This window comes from Lepidochelys kempii, chromosome 26, assembly GCF_965140285.1.
Source record: "Lepidochelys kempii isolate rLepKem1 chromosome 26, rLepKem1.hap1, whole genome shotgun sequence".
In the NCBI taxonomy this organism is placed as follows: Eukaryota; Metazoa; Chordata; order Testudines; family Cheloniidae; genus Lepidochelys; species Lepidochelys kempii.
Genome location: NC_136405.1, coordinates 6,325,997 through 6,344,385, shown reverse-complemented (window position 1 = coordinate 6,344,385; position 18,389 = coordinate 6,325,997). Strand labels below are relative to the sequence as shown.

Genomic DNA, 18,389 nt, shown 5'->3' with positions numbered 1-18,389 from the left:
GGTGTCCTGTGCGTTAACCGAATCCTTTCTGTCATTGCAGGGCACAGACCTGAGGGCTGGAAAACTGAAAGGCCACGTGCTAACAGGTAAGCTGGGGCTGCACCAACCCAACCAGTCTGACTGTCCCAAGACCTCTGGCGCACGTTATTCAACTTGTATCGGCATGGTGTGCAAAGGGATGGCCTAGGGTCACTGTCTTCCACTGCCATTGGGAGAGCTGGGCACCAGTTCATTTGTGACCTCTCTCTTCCTGGGTCTGAGGAGATGGGGAGGGCAGACAGCTCAGCACCTGGGGCACATGCTTGGTTTTGCTTAACCAGGGAAACTTCTGGCCCATTAAGGAGCAATCTTGATGGGCCCAAAGAGAATTCTGTGAGGGAGGCAGCTGCCTGGAGGCTGGGAGGATGAAAGCCAGGAGGTGCACATGTCGGAAATGCAGGGGTCCTTAGAGCTTTGCAGGGATGTAGAGACCCCAAATTGGTAGAAGCAGGGGCCGCCCCCCGTCCCTGCTTCCCCACCAGATGTTCAAACAAAATCTCTCCATTCTCAGGGCAGGCTCTGATGTGCTTGCCCACCGTCCAAACACATCCACTCATTCCACACATGGTCCCTTTGACTGCAGTTGGTTACTCATGTTAGGGGTTGATACTGCCGCCTATCACCACAGTACCTGGGTGCCATACTAAGGCACTCACCAACCAGAGTAAGAGTATCAGGATCTGGGCCCCAATCATGAGTCTATCAACACGGATGGTGTCAGATCAGAACAGCGGGTAGCCGTGGCCTTTGCAGATCCCCCGCTTCGGAATTTCGGAATCACATTCCATTTCAAGGTGAAAAGAGATTTGCAAAGAACATTTAAAATAACCTCCCTGCACGCACATTTTGATTTGCATTCAGTAAACACATGGAAAGATGTAAATAGCGAGGGATTCCCCCAGCTGCAGGCTTTCAGAGCACCAACAGCCTTGGCCTCGCACCGGAAATGCAGCGAGGAGGAACTGTTTCACATTCTAACCAGACAACAGGTTTCTCTTTGATATCGATCTCTTGTTTAGCTGATACAGGAAAATGAGGAGGTGTTTAAAGCATTGCAAACTTTTTCAACCCCAGAGCAAGCCAGCTGAAGCACCCCCCACCATTCTCCACCTCCTCCCCCGCCCGGCTTCTTAGATTATTCACTGTAGGTGGAATGTCCCCAAATCTCTCTCTCTCTTAATTTGTGCCTGAGCTACAAATGGTGCAAACTAACAAGCAGCTATAACTAGCCCCCTGATTCGTCTCTCCGATGAGACCTTCACTGCCAGCCTCTTGCTTGCATGACATGGACAAATAATGGCTTGCTTTTCGGAGGCCTTGTACATGCCCAGCTCCTGCTGGAATCCGTGGGAACTTCTCGGTGCTCAGCCCATCTGGAAAGCCAGGCCCTCGTTCTCCTTTCTGAGCTCCCTGCATTGTTACACCAGCTGTTGTCTCAGCTGGCTAGTTGCCCCCACCCCCACCCCGGCAGCTGTACAGTGAATTCCGGGATACGTTTCCCTGTATCTGGGTGTGTTGACGCTGCAATTAGACACCCATGGCTGGCCCGGGCCAGCTGACTCAGGCTCAGATTCAGGGGCTGTTTCATTGCAGTGTAGATGTTTGGCTTCGGGCTGCAGCCCAGGCTCTAGGACCTTGTGAGGTGGGAGGATCCCAGAGCTCAGGCTGCAGGCCCAGCCTGACTATACATTATGGCAGCTAAACAGCCCCACAGCTCAAGCCCTCACGCCTGAGTCAGCCGGCACGGGCCAGCCATGAGTGTCTAATTGCAGGGGAGACATACCCTCAGCGTACGCTCTCTGGGTCAGCCCAGTACAGTGGGGCCCTGATTCATGATTGGGGTTCACAGTGGCTACCACAATACCACTACATCATAATAATACTAATAATACATACTAATAATATTAATAATAATACATAATAACATCATAATAATTACCCAAAGTCCTTTGGATCATGCCCCTGGCGCGTAAAGTGCTGTAGGCTCCTTTGGGGTGAGACTGCTAGAGAAATGTAAAAGGCTGTGGCCCAAATCCCCAGGGTGATGACCTCAATAATACCTTCAACCTGAGGAAGGATTGAGTCAAGACCTTGGGGCTTGGCCCTGTGTTGTTATTTTGATGCATGTAGGATTTGATTGTGGTGCACAGCCACACCAGGCTGGGGTGGGAATGGAGGCGTAATGCCCCAGATGGAGCTCCTGGGGGCATGGACACTGCACAGTGTTAGAGAGGAGGCAAAGCTCTCCCGACCCATGTGGAGGGAGAAACAGGGCCATGAACACATCCTCACCACCCTGATTGTGGGGCATAGTACTAACTAAGCCTTCCGTTGTGCTCAGCCCCTGGGGAGTGGCACAAACTGGGGAAGCTCCTTCCACGCCTCTGCAGGAGCTGATCACAGTCCAGAAACTGGTACCTCCATTTCCAAACACAAAGCAGTGCAGCCTGCCGAACCAGGAGGGAATCCCTGCCCCTTTGCCAGAAGCTGGAGTGCGCCCCTCCGACTGCCTACCAGCTGGTGGGGAGAGGAAGCTGCCTCTGGACAGCATGGCTGGGAAGCTCCCTCCCACTTCAAGACAAAAGGACAAGCCACGACCTGGAGTCCCGGCCCCAGTAACGTAGCTGGCTGCTCACTGTACATTTAGGAACAATGTGGACAAATTGAAGAGAGTCCAGAGGTGAGCAACAAAAATGATCAAAGGGCTAGAAAACGTGACCAACGAGGGAAAGTTAAAAAACCTGGGCATGTTTAGTCTTGAGAAAAGAAAGCTGAGGAGGGACCTGATAACAGTCTTTCAATATGTTAAGGGCTGCTATAAGGAGGTTGGTGATTGATTGTGCTCCATGTCTGCTGAAGGTAGAACAAGAAGTAATGGGCTTAATCTGCCCCAAGGGAGAGTTATGTCAGATAGTAGGTTAGTAAAACTCTGGAATAGGCTTTCAAGAGAGGTTGTGGAATCCCTGTCATTGGAGGTTTTAAGACAGGTTGGACAAACCCCTGTCAGGGATGGTTTAGGTTTACTTGATCCTGGCTTAGTGCAGGAGGCTGGATTCGATGGCTTCTTGAGGTCCCTTCCAACCCAACATTTCTATCACAGAATCATAGAATATCAGGGTTGGAAGGGACCTCAGGAAGCCATCTAGTTCAACCCCCTGCTCAAAGCAGGACCAATCCCCAACTAAATCATCCCAGCCAGGGCTTTGTCAAGCCTGACCTTAAAAACTTCTAAGGAAGGACATTCCATCACCTCCCTAGGTAACGCATTCCAATGCTTCACCACCCTCCTAGTGAAAAAGTTTTTCCTAATATCCATCCTAAACTTCCCACACTGCAACTTGAGAAAAGCTGGATGAGCACAAGTCCATGGGGCCGGATCCGCTGCATCTGAGAGTGCTAAAGGAGTTGGCGGATGTGATTGCAGAGCCATTGGCCATTATCTTTGAAAACTCATGGCGATCGGGGAAAGTTCCGGACGACTGGAAAAAGGTTAATGTGGTGCCCATCTTTAAAAAAGGGAAGAAGGAGGATCCTGGGAACTACAGGCCAGTTGGCCTCACCTCAGTCCCTGGAAAAATCATGGAGCAGGTCCTCAAGGAATCAATTCTGAAGCACTTAGAGGAGAGGAAAGTGATCAGGAACAGTCAGCATGGATTCACCAAGGGCAAGTCATGCCTGACTAATCTAATTGCCTTCTATGACAAGATAACTGGCTCTGTGGATGAGGGGAAAGTGGTGGATGTGTTATTCTTTGACTTTAGCAAAGCTTTTGACACGGTCTCCCACAGTATTCTTTCCAGCAAGTTAAAGAAGTATGGGCTGGATGAATGGACTATAAGGTGGATAGAAAGCTGGCTAGATTGTTGGGCTCAACGGGTAGTGATCAATGGCTCCGTGTCTAGTTGGCAGCTGGTATCAAGTGGAGTGCCCCAAGAGTCGGTCCTCAGGCCGGTTTTGTTCAATATCTTCATAAATGATCTGGAGGATGGCATCGACTGTACTCTCAGCAAGTTTGCAGATGACACTAAACTGGGAGGAGAGGTAGATACGCTGGAGAGTAGGGATAGGATACAGAGGGCCCTAGACAAATTGGAGGATTGGACCAAAAGAAATCTGATGAGGTTCAACAAGGACAAGTGCAGAGTCCTGCACTTAGGACGGAAGAATCCCATGCACCACTACAGACTAGGGACCGAATGACTCGGCAGCAGTTCTGCAGAAAAGAACCTAGGGGTTACAGTGGACGAGAAGCTGGGTATGAGTCAACAGTGTGCCCTTGTTGCCAAGAAGGCCAAGGGCATTTTGGGATGTATAGGTAGGGGCATTGCCAGCAGATCGAAGGACGTGATCGTTCCCCTCTATTCGACATTGGTGAGGCCTCATCTGGAGTACCGTGTCCAGTTTGGGGCCCCACGCTACAAGAAGGATGTGAAAGAATTGGAAAACGTCCAGCGGAGGGCAACAAAAATGATTAGGGGACTGGAATACATGACTTATGAGGAGAGGCTGAGGGAACTGGGATTGTTTAGTCTGCGGAAGAGAAGAATGAGGGGGGATTTGATAGCTGCTTTCAACTACCGGAAAGGGGGTTCCGCAGAGGATGGATCTAGACTGTTCTCAGTGGTAGCTGATGACAGAACAAGGAGTAATGGTCTCAAGTTGCAGTGAGGGAGGTTTAGGTTGGATATTAGGAAAAACTTTTTCACTAGGAGGGTGGTGAAACACTGGAATGTGTTTCCACCATAGGAAGGTGGTGGAATCTCCTTCCTTAGAAGTTTTTAAGGTCAGGCTTGACAAAGCCCTGGCTGGGATGATTTAGTTGGGGATTGGTCCTGCTTTGAGCAGGGGGTTGGACTAGATGACCTCCTGAGGTCCCTTCCAACCCTGATATTCTATGATTCTATGAGACCATTACTCTATGATTCTAAGTAGCAGATATCTCTTCCACCTGGCAAGTCACATCATGCCCCTAATGTAAATGTAGAGGAGCACAGTTGTATCTAAGGAGCAGGTTGGATTCTACAAGGGTGGTGGGAGTAGAACACATGGGGCCTGCTTTTCTTTGTACCTTGTGTAGCCATTTACACCAGCATAAACTACAGCATGGGTGTAAGTCACCACCAATCTGATTTAGTAACACTACACCAACAACTGCCTAAGGGGCAGGACAGCAGAGAAGACAAGCCATGGCCTTTCCATGAGTGAGATTTCTCTCTGGCTGCTGTCTGAACAACAAGTCCTTTAAAATCAATTATGCTTAATAGTTTATTTTAAAGCCCCAGTATTTCCCATCCCTGCAACCAATTCCATACCTTGCATTGCTCTTTTGGGAGTTAAGATCATAAGGAAATGACAGTCCGCCACACACAGGCTGGGAGATGCAAAGACACTTTATTACACACCTGGACAGCAGCAGAAAAATGTTTAACAGTAAACTGGCTGAAATAGAACTTATCCAGAGGAGCAAATGGTGTTAAAAAACCCAGTCAGTGGAAGAAATCCCAGCCCACTTAAAGCAAATCCAGGAGCTGTTTGGAAGAAGGTGGGCCCCAGTGGTTTCGCTATAGGCAGATGGTATATGGGAACAAGGACTTGCAATGCAAAATGGGCCACATTCAACCCTGGGGTAGCTTGATTAATTCGAATGATGTTACAGCAGGCAGGGATTTGGCCCAAAAAGTCTCTGGTTAAAGGGATATTGTCTAGTAGCTTAGGAGCAGTTTTAAAAAGAGATTTTCCAAAAAACTGCTGTGGATAGCAGTGTGTTTTATTATTTCTTTCGAAAATACCATTACCGGCTTTTCTTATTTCAACCTTCCACTGAGGTATTGGGAACCCCAACCTGGCAGCTGCTGGCTAGTGCAGCAAGGACCAGAGAGTGAAGGTAACTAGAAAGGCAAGGTCAGATTTTCAGCAGCCAACTGCTCCCCTTGTGACATTTCCAGCCAGACTGTCCAAAGTGCTCAGCACCCAACATCCTGAGCTCTTGTGAAAATCTGACCTTGACGGTGGGCGCTGAAAACCCTGGCCATGAAGGGTGCTGCCTTGCAAAGCAGGAGTAAGTCAATGCCACTGTGCCTCATAGCCAGAGTTTGCAGGGTCAGGCCCAAAGTTAAACTGATTGGGTTTGTCTCACTCCTCAAGCAGAGCAAAATGCAGTAAGCGATTTAGCAGCATCAACAGTGGTGAGAAGTAAAGGAGATCCTTTGTTTTTAATTTCTTCTAATGCTCTGAGGAGATGGCAATTATGGCTTTCTCTTGCTCAGATGGCTTAATTTGATCAGGTCCTGGAGGACCTTTCCACCTTTCGTCCCTTCGCGTCACATCCTCCTTTCTTGAAACAAATATGAAATGCCCCTTTTAGCCATTTTTAGAGTTTAACAGTTATGGAACATCTGCGCACATAATCGCTTTGCATGTCATTAGACTCCCTTTTGTGATGCGTGCTCCATACCTGCGGGTTTCCTGTAGTACAAAGGCCTGAGCTAGATCATTGGATCCAAGCCTCCCTGAATTCTGGGCAAGTTTGGACAGGGCTCCAGATCCAAAATTTACAGCTAAGACTCTTCTCTAGCAGGGAGATGAGATTTTTCCACCCAGGGTTATCAGGTTACAATTATATCACACTTCCTCCTACCAAAACCACAACATGTTGCTTGAAGGTAAAGCTTGTCAGGAATTTTTTCCCGAATCAGTTTTTGGTCAAAAATGCCAATTCGTCAAAATTGAAACTTCATGAACCAGGTTCTGATTGGATGAATCTCCCAACTTGAAAAAAAGAATTTTTGAAACTGTTAAAACATCTTGCACTGACATTTTCAAAACAAAAAATTCAAATTTCTTATTTGAAATGACTTTGGTTCCAAATTGAAGCTAATTGAACTAAAAAAGGGGAATCAAAGTCCAATCAAAACCAAACGTTTCAAAATTATCAAAGCAAAGTTCCCATTGACCCAAACCGGGAAAAAATGTTGGCACACAAATATTTTTGAGAGTTTATCTTTTTGCCCCGGTTTGAGATGGGGGGTTGGGGGGGAATTTGAACTTGAAATATTTGAGGGATGGGAAAACCATTTCCCACGCAGCTATACTAGAGGGAACATCGGCGACGACAATAAAAAGCTAGCCAAGTGCGCAGTGGTGTACATGGACACAGGGCGACGTTCCTGCCTGAGCCCAACTGAGCAATCAGCTAATGCCTTGACTTATGAGAACAGGGTGTGAGGCTGCTTCTCTTGCGGGAAAACTAGAATTCATGCCATTCAGTCTATGCAGCCCTTCAAAAAAGAACTAGATAAGTTCATGGAGGATAGGTCCATCAGTGGCTATTAGCCAGGATGGGCAGGGATGGTGTCCCTAGCCTCGGTTTGCCAGAAGCTGGGAATGGGCTACAGGGGATGGATTACTTGATGATGACCTGTTCTGTTCATTCCCTCTAGGGCACCTGGCATTGGCCACTGTCAGAGGACAGGATACTGGGCTAGATGGACCTTTGGTCTGACCCAGTATGGCCATTCCCCTGCTTTTTCAGGAGATGCTCTGCCTTGCTTAGCAAACAATCCCGCGCAGTACTAAGCATGGCCTACTGATTGGGAGAGTAGCATATTTTATTAAAAATACAAGCTAATATTTAACAACATGTGGGAGGGGCACCGGGGTAGTGCATAAATCACCATCATGTTAGGAGGAAACCTCGATTTTTTGTGTGGAACGGGATTTTATAAACTGGTGGGGAAATACCAAGCCCTAATAATGATGGTGGTGTTTTCATAGCCATCAGCTACTGGCCTGTCGGATGACCCAGCTCCTGCAGCTTGATTTCAAGAGAAGAAAGCATGCAGTCCCCTAACTTGTCAGCTTGTTTCTCCCATCTTGGCTGGCCTTCTCTGATACCTTTAATCTGACTCGGCCTGTGGTTGTTAGTCATGTTTTGTGTTACAGTATTAACCAGGGACCCCATTGTGCTAGGCATTGTGTAAAGGCATAATAAGCGACAGTCTCTGCCCAAAGGAGCCTACAGTCTAAACAGACAAAAGTCCCCAATTTGACCATAAAACGTTCCTTTCCCTCTGAGGTTTGGTGCATGAGGATTTCAAAATGTTGGCAGCGTACCACCAATGAGGAACTGGCTTGTAGACTGAGAAACAATGACACTTTAAAAAAAAGAACTCCCTGGCTAGGGATAACAATATAAAGCAGCCTGCTCCTTGCACTATCCTGCCTATCTCTGTAGAACCAAAACCCTGCTCACTGCAGGAGAACCTGTAGAATACTCGGGTCCAGCAAAGAAATAGCTGAAAAGAGTGAGAGTTAAGGTTTGCTGTGCAGAGAATAAGAGATTAGTATTTATCGGGGGCCATAGGGATGCCCAGCGTTCCACATTGTACAGATTCAAACATGGCCCCCGACCCCGGGAGTTTACAATCAAACGCAGGCAGGATGAGCTCAAACTAGATGATCACACTGGTCCCTTCTGGCCCTTGCAAATCTATGAGAGGATGGGGCAAGAGAGCAGGGGTGAAAAGCAGGATCACGGGACAGAAGGAGGCTGCTCTGGGGAGTAGTGGGCAGCATAGAAGAATATGTACAGCTGAGAGATGGGGATGGGGATGGAGAGCAGGTGGGGCTGGGAGCCGAAATGTGGGGTTAGGGCAAGACTGTGCAGGTGAGGAGCTTGAATGTGATGCCTTCGCGGGCAGGGGAAGGAGTTCGAGGGAGGTCTGGGCAGAGGCAGTCCGGGCACTAGGCGCGGGCAGAGTGCTTTGGAGCTTTGAAGCTAGGGCGGGGACTGGAGAAGCAGGTGGGGTCGAATGGGAGGTTGTTTCAGTGGAGGGGAAACAAGAATGCGCTTGCAAGCAGGTGGCAAGGGGCCAGATGGGTGGAAGATAAGGGAACGGGAGGGGCTGGGAGAAGGAAGGCTGGAGGGGAGAGGATGGGGCGCAGGGGACACATACGATGTGTCCTGACAGGGAGACACCTGAGATTGCACTGCGTTTCTTCAGCTCTCTTTGTAACGACATGCTCACCTGAAAACCCCAGCAGGGTGGTAACTGCCCTGCTCCCCTCTCTGTACTAACCCTGGGGCCAGGCCTCAAAGCGTTGCTTGGCTCATTGCTGTGGAGAAATAGAGTAGCCCCATCCTCTTCTCCAATATAAGAGCCATTTGATGTGTGCACCGCTGCGTTGGATCCCCTTGCACAGGCCTGCAGAGTCCATTTGCGCCGAGCGGCGCCAAGCGCTCGCCACTGTTAAGGAAAAGTTAGCACATGTGACTCCATTTTGGTTTGGGGCCCACCATTGTCTAAAAGCAAGCACATCATGCACCAGGAGGCGTGTTCCTTAGATACTGCATTCCTGTGAAAATCCTCCTCCTTGTCTCCAGCCTGCCTTGACTCCCAGTATCTGTTTTTTTGTCAGTCCCTAACTCCCTATCTCCTGGCCTTTGATGTGAGGCCTCCCATCCTGATAATAAAAGTTACTGATGCATGGCTTTAGGACCATGCTGTGTAATTAACATACTGGTTTAGCAGGAGGAATGCACCAAGCAGGGATAGGTGGTAGATAAGAAAAGGGTTTGTTTATTGGCTAAGGTTTCTGATGCACGAGGGCAACATGCTTTGCTAAAAAGTATATAACCTTTGTATAATCTGTATTCGGGGTCCCCTCCTGGCTAGCAGGGGGGCACCACGCTCTAGCGTAATAAACTTGGTGGTTTTTGGGAACTCTGCAGTTGTGGACTTTGTTTATGTGCCTCAGCCTAGATTCGAACTGTGCGTGACCTATCAGGTATAATTCGTAGCATTTGTGTGCGTGTCCTACCAGGTGTAATTCGTAGCATTTGTCTGCATGTCCTACCAGGTATAATTCGCAGCAGTTGTCTGCGTGTCCTATCAGGTATAATTCGTAACACCTCCAAGGAGCTCCCTGAGCTCCTGGACAAGGCAGGGGGAAACAGCAGAAAGGGCTCGAAGCTGCAACCTGGGATAAATAGTGCAACAGCTCATGCAAAGCACGGGAATGGGGGGGAACACAGTCCCTGGCTTGGAAGTTATTGGAAGCGAGGAGCAAAGAGGGTAATGGAGCGGGGGGAGATTTTTTCCCCTGAAAATGCCAGCTACAAATAAATTGTGCCATACGCACCTGGGGTATGTGACTATGGGGATGGAATTTGGGCCATGCACTAGCCTCATCCACTGCATTTTCTGTCTCCAGACTACGGCCGCCCCACACCTCCATCCCAGAGCGGGTACCATCGCTACCAGTTTCGTCTGTACGAGCAGCCAGCTCACGAGGCCATATCCCTAAGTCCAGAGGAAGAGGCATCTTTGGGTAAGAGATGACCTGCCTTCTCTGTGTGCTGCTGAGCTTGCGGTATCTGTCTATCTCTCTGTTAGCACAGCTGACATCTGAAGGGAATGATCACTTCATCATCTGTCTGCCCGTCTGTTATTTCACCATCTCCCAGCTCAGCGTGGTCAAGTTTTCAAGCTGGGAGGCATCTGAGGACCCCAATAGAAAATAACCCCCAGTAGAGGCATAGCTGGGTACTGCAGAACAGATAGGGACTCTTGGTACCAATCCGTATGGTGCCATCAACAGCAAAGCACCAGTGCTGGCTGGGTGGGGGCGGCAGCAGTTGCCCAGTAGGAAGACAAAAGGCGCTCGAACAAGTTTGGGGGAAGGGCAAAAATTAGGGTCACTCCAAGTGGCAAAACCCCAACTTGCACTTACCGCATCCACTTCAGTGGAGTTGCTCCTCATTTACACCAGTAAGAGGGGAATCCCGCCCCCACGTAAAGCAAAAGACATTAGAGCTCATAGAGGCAGGAGAGAAACAGAAGATTCTGCGCTTGCCTGGATTCCTATTTGTACTGGCCCTAGACACCTGTTTTCTTGCTGTCCAGGTTTCTAACATGATTCCCCTGGTGAATGTGGATGGATACAACTAGGCTTGGCAGCATGTGATTTTTTAAAATAATTTCAGTGGCTAATATTGCTGTTCATTTGTAAGCATTTTTTTACTTTTATCTATTTAAATTTTCACAGTTGCCGAAAATTATGGGGGGGAGGGCGACAGACAATAATTATTTAATGACAGAAGATGCTGAGCTTCAAAAACATGACACATTATCACCATTAAGATATAAATTGTCACCGTCACGTCAAAATATACAAAGTAAATGACCTTAAATCAACCTATAATACATTCTTAAGCAGCATTTTTCTGTCTTTGCCTATCTGTAAATATTGATTCTCACCGATGGAAATATTTTTGTCGGTTTGGTTGTGCACAGTGAAATAGATGTTTACCCATATTTATCAATGAAAATCTAATCCTTCCAAGCCTAGATATGAGAGACCCCTTTTTATATCTGTGAAGTGTATCGTGTCCCTTCTTGGCCCTATAAACATCCAATTTAGACAATAGCAATGAGGTAGTTTGCATGCTGTGAAGCTGGGCGAATAACAGATGTTTTAGTTTGAGGGCAATTTCAAAAAGCCCCTAAAAAAAAAATAATAATTTGGGGTCAGACCAAAAATGGACATTTTTGGTGAAATCAAATAGTAAAAAAAAAAATTGGTTTGAGTCAAACCAAAGGAAACAACATATTGATTTTGTTTGACCCAAAATGTTGCGCTTAGATTTTGAGCATTTTAAAACGTATTTGAATTTTTTTAATAAAAATCTATGAAAATTTTGAAATGAAAAGTCATTTTGAACCCAAAAAATGTGACTGTTTCATTTAGAAAAATGTCTGAATGAAACTGGTTAGATTTTTTTCTGATTTTTCCCCTCAGGTTTCATTTCTAAACAAACAATTCAGTGAAACGTTTCTGTCACCAGATATGCATTTTTCACTGAAAAAATTGTGTGCAAAACATTTTGCCCAGCTCTAACTCACCCTCCCATCTGGCAAAATTCAGTCATGGTATAAGTGAGTGCAACTCCAGTGATTTCAGTGAGCTGAATTAGATCCCCAGAGTAAGGGACAGAATTGATTGAGCAACCTTCTCCCCTGGTGTAACACCATTAACTTCAATCAATTTACAGCAGGGAAGAATTTGGCCTATCATATCACATTTCCCCTGCTCACAGGAAACATGCTTCTCCAAACACCATGATTTTGGTTCTGATCACTGTGCAGAGATGGGGGTGGGTGGGGTGTGTGTTCAGTTTGAATATTGCCAGGTTCTGGACTAACCCCACAGACTCAATGCGTACCACCCCCCTGAATGTGCTGGGTCACGTACCCTATTGTTTGCTGCAATGTGTGTAGTTAAATAAGAGAACAACAATGTTAGATAATTAACCTGTGCTGGTGCACAGAAAAGGGCTGGCAAACTTTGTGGAGTCAGGAATCGTCTTTTTAAGAGAACAGGAGAGAAAATTTCATGTAATACTTTATTACTGTTTTATTTACTTAGCCCCCACAACATACTACAAACATAACCCTGTCCAATCAGCTTGCGGTTTAGTTCTGGCACAGATGTTCTAGACACAAATAACCCACCATGCAATGATATATGAGGTGGAGAAATTTTCCCAAGGTCATTGCTGGGATAATCCTCATTCCTGGTACTTCTGTGGTGGGTTGCATCCAAGGATCTCAAAGCACTTTGCAAAAAGTCACACTTTAGTCTCAAACCCACAGGCAGAAGCAGATGGGGAAACAGATGCACAGATGCACAGGGACCTAGACAAATTGGAGGATTGGGCCAAAAGAAATCTGATGAGGTTCAATAAGGATAAGTGCAGGGTCCTGCACTTAGGACGGAAGAACCCAATGCACAGCTACAGACTAGGGACCGAATGGCTAGGCAGCAGTTCTGCGGAAAAGGACCTAGGGGTGACTGTGGACGAGAAGCTGGATAGGAGTCAGCAGTGTGCCCTTGTTGCCAAGAAGGCCAAGGGCATTTTGGGATGGATAAGTAGGGGCATAGCGAGCAGATCGAGGGACGTGATCGTTCCCCTCTATTCGACATTGGTGAGGCCTCATCTGGAATACTGTGTCCAGTTTTGGGCCCCACACTTCAAGAAGGATGTGGATAAATTGGAGAGAGTCCAGCGAAGGGCAACAAAAATGATTAGGGGACTGGAACACATGAGTTATGAGGAGAGGCTGAGGGAGCTGGGATTGTTTAGCCTGCAGAAGAGAAGAATGAGGGGGGATTTGATAGCTGCTTTCAACTACCTGAGAGGTGGTTCCAGAGAGGATGGTTCTAGACTATTCTCAGTGGTGGAAGAGGACAGGACAAGGAGTAATGGTCTCAAGTTGCAGTGGGGGAGGTTTAGGTTGGATATTAGGAAAAACTTTTTCACTAGGAGGGTGGTGAAACACTGGAATGCGTTGCCTAGGGAGGTGGTAGAATCTCCTTCCTTAGAGGTTTTTAAGGTCAGGCTTGACAAAGCCCTGGCTGGGATGATTTAACTGGGAATTGGTCCTGCTTCGAGCAGGGGGTTGGACTAGATGACCTTCTGGGGTCCCTTCCAACCCTGATATTCTATGATTCTATGATTCTATGAGGTGGACCCCAGGGTCAGAGCAATTCTGTCAGAGAGCCACTGAGAGAACCCAGGATTCCTGACTCCCAATGCCATGCCTTTGTCACCGGACCATCTTCCCTCCCATCCTCCTCTGTGGGTGAAGCATGTTTTGGGGATGAATTCATAGGGAGAGTGGGAGGTCACAAGAAGAGGGAGATGCAGGAAAACGCATGGGAATAGGAACACAAAAAGGAGGAAGGGAGCAGTTAGGAGGGCGTGAAGGGAGTGAGAGGGTCAGTGGAAATAACAGGAGGATCGGTGTAAATGGAGTAGGAGGAGAGCATGGCTGAAGACTCAACATGGTTCTTACCGAAGCTGCCAGGGTTAGAAACGTGAGGATCAATGAGGGAAGAAAAGCAGAGCTGACACAGGGAAGGAGCAGAGTGGAGGCAGGGCCAATTTGTGTGAAGAAATCCCACTGTGGATCAGGCATTTCCTTAGAAACCCTCCATGGATGGAGCACATGCAGGATGAGGGGCTAGTAAAGCACTCTCATCTCCATACCTCCAAGATGCTGGGGGGCTGGGCAGCAGGTCATGAGAACTATAAAAACAGCCAGGACCATTATTATTATTTATTTCTATTGCCTCAGTGCCCTGGCCCTGGACATTGTGCTAGGCACTGTGCAAACACAGGACAAAGCCAGTTCCTGCCCCAAAGAGCTTACAATCTCAGTATAAGACAAGAGACAACAAATGGAGACAGACAGATAGACGGGAAGTACAAGGAAACAATGAGACAATACTGGTCAGCGCGAGGAGCAGAGGTCTCATCCAGCGGCCTAACCATTGTTACATTTTTTGTAGAGGAGAGTTTTAAGAAGGGATTTAAATGAGGTCAGTGAAGTACCTTGGTAGATGGAGGGAACAAAAGATAGCAGGGTGATGGACAGAAATCCTCTGAACCAACAGTCAAAGGGAGGATATGGCATGCTCTGGAAGAGGAGGGCTTTCTGTGTGGGGCAGACAGCAGCCCTAATAATGTGTGCATCCTATGATACCGGTATGTTCCCCCATTTCCTCCACCCCACCCTGGCCAGACTTGTTTGTCTCATACACCTGTTAGGGCTTCTCTTGTAGGCTGTATGCTCTTTGGAGCAGGGCAGTGGAGTGGAGAAAGCCAATGCTGGAGCAGGGCTTTCCCCAAAGACTCATGTTTATGGTATGTTTGTACAGCACCTCACACAATGGGGCCTGACCTGATGTTTCTGCAGTGAGACAGATCCCAGAAAGATCCTAGTTCTACCTCAGGAGGCCCAGAGTCATGCAGGTGCCTTCGAAGGGGTCCCTAAAAGGAGCAGGGCTGGTGTATCTTTTGGGATGAGGCTCAAGGAGCCGCTGTTAAGAGCTGTAAAAAACCACCCAGCCGGCCAGCTCTAAATCACTTGGATAGCAGAATCCAAGGTGGGGAGAGGTCTCAATGGCTGTGAAATGCTGACAAATCCTTGCTGGCACGTCCCCAAGCTTAAGCAGTTTCATCAGTGACACCTCCGAGCTATTATGCATATCAGGTGGTGAGATAAACATCAGGAATAATGAGATTTGGCAATGGAGTTGCACAAACAGCCCTGAAATATTGCTCATAAAATCCCTGCCCCACCAGGCCAGGAATGTCCTCCTCATGGAGGGATGACCAGGGTCTCAAAGAAAACTACTGCATGATGAATTTTTCACAGGCAGGATATTAAGAGACAGGCGGAGGGACAGCTGCAGGGACACCCTGCAAGGTGGCCTCATCCACGGAGATATACGAGAAGCACTGGCAACAAACAACATCCACGTGCAGAGCCAGAGCCATGTCTGTCTCAGAAAGTTGTGCAAACAAGTGCCTTGCGAGCAATGAGAGAATAGGGGTCAAGTGCATCTAGCAAATGATGCTGTGCTTCCCTGCCCTACCCATGCAATTAGTATTGTTATTATGTATTATTTGTGTTAGGCACCTAGGTGTCCCAGCTAGGGACCAGGATGCACTAGACACTGTACAAACGCAGAAGAAAAAGATGGGTGCTGCTCCCAATGAGTTTACATGGCATGAGCCTCTTCAGCCTCCTCGGGCCCTGGCTACAGGGGGGGAAGTTTACAAATCCTCCGCACCACGTGATGTGGGGGAAGGCATAAAAGCACCTAGATCGATCAGATCAGTAATTCTCGACCCTAGTAATACTGTAACTCTCTAGTTTCAACACGGCCTATGAGCGCACAGAAGTTCTTGATAACACGAAGGAGTGCACGAATGCACCTAGCATTCAGCATACAGTCTGTAGCTACACGTAATTGCAACATTCCCACCCAGTGGTCTCCTGTGGTTCAGGGGTGACTGGATCCAGTATTTTGGATCGGCCCTTAAAGACCCTGTGGCCAGCTGCAAAGTTCAAACCTTGACCCAGTTCTGAATTTTCCCAAATCTGAGGGCCAGATCTGCAACTGGTGTAAATCAAGGTAGCACTAATGAAGTCAGCAGGGCTACTCCAATGTACAGCAGTCATGGATCTGACCTTTGTGAGATAATTAGACTCTGGTGGGGTTGCTTCAGGGCCATCTTTATCCGTGGTAAATGCTACTGCTGTTCCTCATAGTATGAAAGTCTTTAATTTTGAACATTACATCAGAGGTGCTTATAAAAATAATGTTTTATCATGTTTTCAATAGAAACTATTACTGCAAAGCCAGAACAACAAGCATATTAAATGTAGAATCCATTGTGGAAAAAAATCAATTAATAGCATATCATTGACTAACGTATTTAACAAATGCCTATATTAACCAATATCTCATATCCTGGATTAAGCTATAAAGCAATAGGCAGGCACAGTAGTCTAAGAGAAAGCTAATTTATTAAAGCAAACAATTCAAAAATACCCAGTTGAGTTTGCCCATATCTAGCCAGCTTCTTAAATCCATCCCAAATATATACACTCATGGACAACAGGTTGACCTGGATATGAGTCTTTGCTTATAAACTCCCATGTTGTACCAGCAAGGAAGAATCCAGTTCTGTAAGTAGATTTACAGTGGATGGCTCTGATATGCTTCTCTATCTATCACCATACATACCCATCTATTTATCTGTCTTATATCATATCTTAAATGGCCCCATTCACCTTAGTATATAAATCCATGGAACACCCCAATCCATCTGAATGAAGGTTACTCTGAGACTTCGTTCTGATATATTAATATATCCAAAGTATTTTGGCTTAAACCATACTGGCAAACACATAGACATTTCTGTCACTAATACAGATGGGCTTAGGTCACAAAACTGAGAACCAGATCTAGGGTTTTCAGCCCTCTCAAAGTTTGGGTGGGTTGGGAAGGTTCATGTGTTGAGTTTAGGGCTTCGTCCACTGTAGAAAGAGTGATCAGCTATGAAATCTGGATTTGGACCAGGGCAAGTTTGGATGCAGGGTTTTGGTTCAGGCTCCACTGCTAGTCACTCCATGCACCAAACCTCTTCTAAAGGCCCGGCACAGTAGGAGTGGGAGTTATTTTGCATACCCCAGCCAGCACTGTCTTCAGGAGACAGAAGATGCAGATTTCAGAGTAGCAGCCGTGTTAGTCTGTATTTGCAAAAAGAAAAGGAGGACTTGTGGCACCTTAGAGACTAACAAATTTATTTGAGCATTCGCTTTCGTGAGCTACAGCTCACTTCATCGGATGCATACAGTGGAAAATATAGTGGGGAAGATTTTATATACACAGAGAACATGAAACAATGGGTGTTACCATACAGACTGCAAGAAGAGTGATCAGGAACGGTGAGCTATTCCCAGCAGGAGAGCGGGGGTGGGGAGGGGAACCTTTTGTAGTGATAATCAAGGTGGGCCATTTCCAGCAGTTGACAAGGACAGTAGGAGGGGAAATAAACAAGGGGAAATAGATTTACTTTGTGTAATGACACATCCACTCCCAGTCTTTATTCAAGCCTAAATTAATTGTTTCCAGTTTGCAAATTAATTCCAATTCAGCAGTCTCTCGTTGGAGTCTGTTTTTGAATTTTTTTTGTTGAAGAATTGCCACTTTTAGGTCTGTAATCGAGTGACCAAAGAGATTGAAGTGTTCTCCGACTGGTTTATGAATGTTATAATTCTTGACATCTGATTTGTGTCCATTTATTCTTTTACGTAGAGACTGTCCAGTTTGCCCAATGTACGTGGCAGAGGGGCATTGCTGGCACATGATGGCATATATCACATTGGTGGATGCGCAGGTGAATGAGCCTCTGATAGTGTGGCTGATGTGATTAGGCCCTATGATGGTGTCCCCTGAATAGATATGTGGACACAGTTGGCAACGGGCTTTGTTGCAAGGATAGGTTCCTGGGTTAGTGGTTCTGTTGTGTGGTATGTGGTTGCTGGTGAGTATTTGCTTCAGGTTGGGGGGCTGTCTGTAAGCAAGGGCTGGCCTGTCTCCCAAGATCTGTGAGAGTGATGGGTCGTCCTTCAGAATAGGTTGTAGATCCTTGATGATGCGTTGGAGAGGTTTTAGTTGGGGACTGAAGGTGACGGCTCGTGGCGTTCTGTTATTTTCTTTGTTGGGCCTGTCCTGTAGTAGGTGACTTCTGGGTACTCTTCTGGCTCTATCAATCTGTTTCTTCACTTCAGCAGGTGGATATTGTAGTTGTAAGAATGCTTGATGGAGATCTTGTAGGTATTTTTCTCTGTCTGAGGGGTTGGAGCAAATGCGGTTGTATCGTAGAGCTTGGCTGTAGACGATGGATCGTGTGGTGTGGTCTGGGTGAAAGCTGGAGGCATGTAGGTAGGAATAGCGGTCAGTAGGTTTCCGGTATAGGGTGGTGTTTATGT

General features: G+C 47.0%; 1 protein-coding gene across 1 annotated transcript in view; it reads left to right on the top strand.

Annotated features, from left to right (window-relative positions):
• Positions 1-18,389, top strand: part of PEBP4 (phosphatidylethanolamine binding protein 4) — a 202,840-nt gene that overhangs the window by 166,105 nt on the left and 18,346 nt on the right. Inside the window, exons 5-6 of the mRNA XM_073325118.2 lie at positions 41-86; positions 10,252-10,368. Of these exons, the coding sequence (XP_073181219.1) occupies positions 41-86; positions 10,252-10,368 (163 nt within the window). The remainder of the gene's footprint in view (positions 1-40; positions 87-10,251; positions 10,369-18,389) is intronic.